Consider the following 6,371-nt stretch of genomic DNA (forward strand, 5'->3'; position numbering starts at 1 on the left):
AATTAGTATTAATCAGTATTAATCAGTATTAATTAGTATTAATCAGTATTAATCAGTATTAATCAGTATTAAGTAGTATTAATCAGTATTAATCAGTATTAATTAGTATTAATCAGTATTAATTAGAATTAATTAGTATTAATCAGTATTAATTAGTATTAATTAGTATTAATTAGTATTAATCGGTATTAATCAGTAATAATTAGTATTAATTAGTATTAATCAGTATTAATTAGTATTAATTAGTATTAATTAGTATTAATTAGTATTAATCAGTATTAATTAGTAATTATCAGTATTAATCAGTATTAATTAGTATTAATTAGTATTAATTAGTATTAATCAGTATTAATCAGTATTAATTAGTATTAATCAGTATTAATTAGTATTAATCAGTATTAATCGGTATTAATTAGTATTAATCGGTATTAATTATTATTAATTAGTATTAATCAGTATTAATCAGTATTAATCAGTATTAATCAGTATTAATTAGTATTAATCAGTATTAATCAGTATTAATTAGTATTAATTAGTAATTATCAGTATTAATCAGTATTAATTAGTATTAATTATTATTAATTAGTATTAATCAGTATTAATCACTATTAATCGGTATTAATTAGTATTAATCAGTATTAATTAGTATTAATCAGTATTAATAGTATTAATTATTATTAATTAGTATTAATCAGTATTAATCACTATTAATCGGTATTAATTAGTATTAATCAGTATTAATTAGTATTAATTAGTATTAATCAGTATTAATTAGTATTAATTAGTATTAATCAGTATTAATTAGTATTAATCAGTATTAATCAGTATTAATTAGTATTAATCAGTATTAATTAGTATTAATTAGTAATTATCAGTATTAATCAGTATTAATTATTTTTAATTAGTATTAATCAGTATTAATCACTATTAATCGGTATTAATTAGTATTAATCAGTATTAATTAGTATTAATTAGTATTAATCAGTATTAATTATTATTAATTAGTATTAATCAGTATTAATCACTATTAATCGGTATTAATTAGTATTAATCAGTATTAATCAGTATTAATTAGTAATAATCAGTATTAATTAGTATTAATTAGTATTAATCAGTATCACACACACTCATGCACCACGCACCTACACAAGGATCAGTCTGTGTTCATACGGATCATATATTAAGGTGGAATATGTTTATATTATATATTATTATTAAAGACTGAAGAAGGAACAAATAAACAAAGGAACGAATGAACAAAGCAAGGAAGGAACAATAGAGATTTAATCAGCTGACTAATGTAGATATAGATCTATGTTTTAGACTCACTAATGAAGAGTCAGACTCACTAATAAAGAGTCAGACTCACTAATAAAGAGTCAGAGTCACTAATAAAGAGTCAGACTCACTAATAAAGAGTCAGACTCACTAATAAAGAGTCAGACTCACTAATAAAGAGTCAGAGTCACTAATAAAGAGTCAGACTCACTAATAAAGAGTCAGACTCACTAATGAGAGTCAGACTCACTAATAAAGAGTCAGACTCACTAATAAAGAGTCAGACTCACTAATGAGGACTAATAATCACTGAGATCTTCTTCCAACAGGATGAATGCAACATCTTCAGGAATGTGTCCATGGATCAGTTCAAACGGATCAGAGAAGGAATCATTAGGTGAGTCTTTCCTTCATGTTTAAAATATAAAGGTTGGTAGAGCAGGCATTTGATTGGATGATAGAGACAATGGTGGTATTTGATCAAATGAAACAACTGATGAGAAATAAAAGACATGATACAGAAAAAAGAGAGAAAGAAAGGCTGGCAGACAATAACCGATCATATCAATGCATAAATATCCCAAACATGTAGAATTAATAAAGTGAACTGATATAGTTACAGTAAGAGGAGGTGGAGCTGATCACTTTAATAAATCACTGATTATTATATTTACTCCCAAAGTGTATAAGTGGGTTAGGGTAATGTACCACTGATCCAATATTACAATGAACCATTATCCTGCATGTTATGAGGCTATGTTACATCTACGTGTAGACACATTTCTGGAAAGGATCAGTCATCTATAATTTAACAAAAAATCAACCTCTGACAGCAATTCCACAAACAGGAATTATTTTTATTACAAAATAACTAGATTCCTGACAGAAAAATACATGAAAAGAATAAATATTCTGTAAAACACTCATTTCTCACAGCAGGGATAACTTTATCCTGGTTGTTAAATCACCATGGTTACTGGTTAGCTGTTGAGGCTAAATCACCATGGTTACTGGTTAGCTGTTGAGGCTAAATCACCATGGTTACTGGTTAGCTGTAGAGGCTAAATCACCATGGTTACAGGTTAGCTGTAGAGACTAAATCACCATGGTTACAGGTTAGCTGTAGAGGCTAATCACCATGGTTACAGGTTAGCTGTAGAGGCTAAATCACCATGGTTACAGGTTAGCTGTAGAGGCTAAATCACCATGGTTACAGGTTAGCTGTAGAGGCTAAATCACCATGGGTACGGTTAGCTGTAGAGACTAAATCACCATGGTTTACAGGTTAGCTGTAGAGGCTAAATCACCATGGTTACAGGTTAGCTGTAGAGGCTAAATCACCATGGTTACAGGTTAGCTGTAGAGGCTAAATCACCATGGTTACAGGTTAGCTGTAGAGGCTAAATCACCATGGTTACAGGTTAGCTGTAGAGGCTAAATCACCATGGTTACAGGTTAGCTGTAGAGGCTAAATCACCATGGTTACAGGTTAGCTGTAGAGGCTAAATCACCATGGTTACAGGTTAGCTGTAGAGGCTAAATCACCATGGTTACAGGTTAGCTGTAGAGGCTAAATCACCATGGTTACAGGTTAGCTGTAGAGGCTAAATCACCATGGTTACAGGTTAGCTGTAGAGGCTAAATCACCATGGTTACAGGTTAGCTGTAGAGGCTAAATCACCATGGTTACAGGTTAGCTGTAGAGGCTAAATCACCATGGTTACAGGTTAGCTGTAGAGGCTAAATCACCATGGTTACAGGTTAGCTGTAGAGGCTAAATCACCATGGTACAGTAGCTGTAGAGGCTGTATACCTCTGTTTACCACACTGTATAAATGTGTTTATTTATTGATCACAGATTAATAATGAGAAAGCTGTGGATATACAGAGAGGGAGGGGCTTCAGGGACAGGGCGGAGCACTAAGGCTCCCTATGACAAAGCATCAGCAACAGCATCCAACACATCCAACACATCCAACACATCCAACACATCCAACACATCCAACAGCACCACTGAGCTGCTTCCTCTAGTCATTAGAATTTAATGTTTAGTGCTGAGTTCATCAAACACTCACTAGTCTCATTAATTACATATTAAATAATTGTGTTACATCATCGTCTTTTATTAAACACTGACAGGTGTTAAAAAACATGATCAGTGTGTGATCAGATGTATTCTTTTGATCAATAACCCTCCATGTGATTGATCAGATGTATTTTTTGATCAATAACCTCCATGTGATTGATCAGATGTATTCTTTGATCAATAACCTCCATGTGATGATCAGATGTATTCTTGATCAATAACCTCCATGTGATTGATCAGATGTATTCTTTGATCAATAACCTCCATGTGATTGATCAGATGTATTCTAGCCACTGACATGACGAGACACAACGAGATCCTGAACAAGTTCAAGTCCATCCAGCCCTGCTTTGACTTCAGCAACAAGGACCACACAGATGTGGTGTGTGTGTGTGTGTGTGTGTGTGTGTGTGTGTGTGTGTGTGTGTGTGTGTAGTATGGGGGTGAACGAGTGAATAATGAATGAGTGAATGTTCCTTTCAGCTGATGATGATCCTGATCAAAGTCAGTGATATATCCAATGAGGCGCGGCCTATGGAGGTTGCTGAGCCCTGGCTGGACTGTTTACTACAAGAGTTCTTCAACCAGGTTAGTCACATGACTGAGGTCAGAGGTCAACTTGTGAGAGGTAGCATGAATGAAGGAATGAATGAATTTCAATTCAACTTTATGTATATAGCGCAGGCAACAGTCATCTTAACTTAACAATATAAAGTCCACAGTAAGAAAGAAAAACCCAACAAGGTCCACATGAACAAGCATTTAGAGACAATAGGAAGAAAAAACTCCCTTATTTTGTTTTTATAACAGGAAGAAATCTCTGTTTGAACGAGGTTCAGAGGTGGCAGTCATTTGCTGTGACTGGTTGGGGTTAGAGAACAGAACGACCAACAGCATAGGATAGAAGGATAGAACATCAGAGTGTCCCAGACTAGTTGAGTCGGGAACAGGGACCACCAGTGATCACCAGGTGATCAGGAACCACCAGCTCCAGCATCAAGACACCTGAAACAGAAAAGAGAACCCTCAGAGGGCGAGGAGAGGGCACAGACTGCAGGAAAAACATGATACACTCGTTCCTAGTGGTTAGGTTAATATTAAACGTCTTGCAGCATCCTCCATGTTCTGAAATGTTACCACTACAGATGAGGTTTCATCTTGTACTGGGCACATGTAATGATCTCACAGATCACTATAAAGGGGACCTTGTCCGCTTTAACTTATTGCAATTATACAATGTACGCTTTAGTAAATGAATAGGTTTTGAATGTAACAGTCTCTCGCTATGGTCTGAGGTGTTGACCATTGCGTGTAATGGTCTGTGATTGTGACCAAAACAACAAGACCAAGTCAGTTTAAGGTTATTGCTATTATATGTTATACGCTTTAGTAAATAAGTAGGTTTTGAGTTCAGCCTTAAAGGTGTAGAGAGTAGCAGCCTCCTGTAGTAAGACTGGGAGCTGGTTCTAAAGGGGAGGAGCCTGGTAGCTGAATGCTCCGCCTCCTGTTCTACTTCTAGACACTTTAGGAACTTCCAGAAGACCATCAGACTGAGAGTGGAGTGTTACGATAAGGCACTAACAGGTCTCTATAGATTAAAAGAGCTAGATCATGTAGATCTTTGTATGCTAACAGGAGGATTTTAAACTCTATCTAGATTTTACAGGAAGCCAACACTGTAGAAATATGCTCTCTCCTGTTAGTATTCTAGCTGCAGCATTCTGAATTAACTGGATACTTTTTAGTGAGTTACTAGGACATCCTGACAGTAGTTCAGTCAGAACCACTTTAGTCAAAATAAATGATTTATTTATAATAAATGTGCATTAGGATTTCTATAGCATTTTTGAGCGCTTCACATGAATATGCATGCAATTATATATGGTGGTATGGGTCTGTTCCATGACTTCCTTGCCCTTTCCGGAAGCTCACATGGAAAGCTGGAGGTAGGGAGCGCACTCCTCTCTGACCTTCCCTGAGCCCTAGCTAAAGGCTAAAGCAAAGAGAGCGGTTAGCAGAAACCCCCCTGGAACAGAACAATTCACTAATGCACTGTGAACGTACGTATAGCATTTAGCATAGCACAATTATGGTTTTCATCTTGGGGAACTGACTGCACATGCACAAACACATGAAAACATGCTATGGGAACAGAGGCAGAGCAATTAAAACAAATAATCAAAATATCAATTCACTGTTGGGTAGGCACTTCCTACCTTGCCTACCCTGACTGCAAGTCACTGGTTCGGAGTGGGTGTGCTCCTGTTATACTTGCCTGGAGCATCCGGCGGGTGACTCACAGCTGGCTGTGGTGGAGTTTTCCGTCCTCGGAGTTGACTGGCATTGAAGCGTCTGTGTGGGAGCATCTGGTGGTGTTGCAGAAAGCTGCGGGAAAGTCTCTGTTATTGGCTCCAGTTGACGTTGAAGCGGCTCTGCTTTTAATGGCGCGAGGGTCATTGATGTCTGTGGGTGATCCTCCTTCATCAGCTGGCAGTGAAGTGGTGCTGCAGTAGCATGTCTCTGGACTGCAGCTTTGAGGAGGTTTTGACGGGCTACAGAGGAGGTTTTTGGCCGGTGGAAATTTAATCCAGGCGGTGGTAGAGGCGTCTTCCTGGCGGTTGTTTCGGTCGCTTAATTGGACTGAGTTTGTCGATATTTTCGTAATGAGAGAACTTCAAAACGATTGTGGAGAGTAAGCTGTGGAGGAGGGACGCCATTTTCTGTATTATTCTGTCGTCTATGTCCGCGGACAAAAACCTCAGCCCACGATGGCAGGTGTGGTGTGGAACAGGACAGTCCTGGACCTGGATTCTCACAGGGAACTCTGTCATTGTCACATGGAATATTATGGAGGAAGGATGACAGCGCTACTGACTGCTGTACAACCGTTGTCTGTATATTTGGTGAGTAATTCATCTTTTTTTTTAGCTCATTACAAAGGCGATGAATCTCTTCCGTAGTTTGGTCATTTCTTTTTTGGCATTTAGGTGGGGAGTAGCGTCTCCAT

General features: G+C 36.9%; 1 protein-coding gene across 1 annotated transcript in view; it reads left to right on the plus strand.

Moving 5' to 3' along the window:
- The first annotated feature begins 1,617 nt into the window (after positions 1-1,617).
- The window catches only part of LOC114455725 (high affinity cGMP-specific 3',5'-cyclic phosphodiesterase 9A-like), a 6,390-nt gene continuing 1,636 nt past the window's right edge, over positions 1,618-6,371 (plus strand). The window contains exons 1-3 of the mRNA XM_028437104.1: positions 1,618-1,675; positions 3,644-3,746; positions 3,848-3,952. Coding sequence (XP_028292905.1) covers positions 1,638-1,675; positions 3,644-3,746; positions 3,848-3,952 — 246 coding nt within the window. The 5' untranslated portion in view covers positions 1,618-1,637. The remainder of the gene's footprint in view (positions 1,676-3,643; positions 3,747-3,847; positions 3,953-6,371) is intronic.

Source organism: Gouania willdenowi, chromosome 21 (genome assembly GCF_900634775.1).
Source record: "Gouania willdenowi chromosome 21, fGouWil2.1, whole genome shotgun sequence".
Lineage (NCBI taxonomy): Eukaryota > Metazoa > Chordata > Actinopteri > Blenniiformes > Gobiesocidae > Gouania > Gouania willdenowi.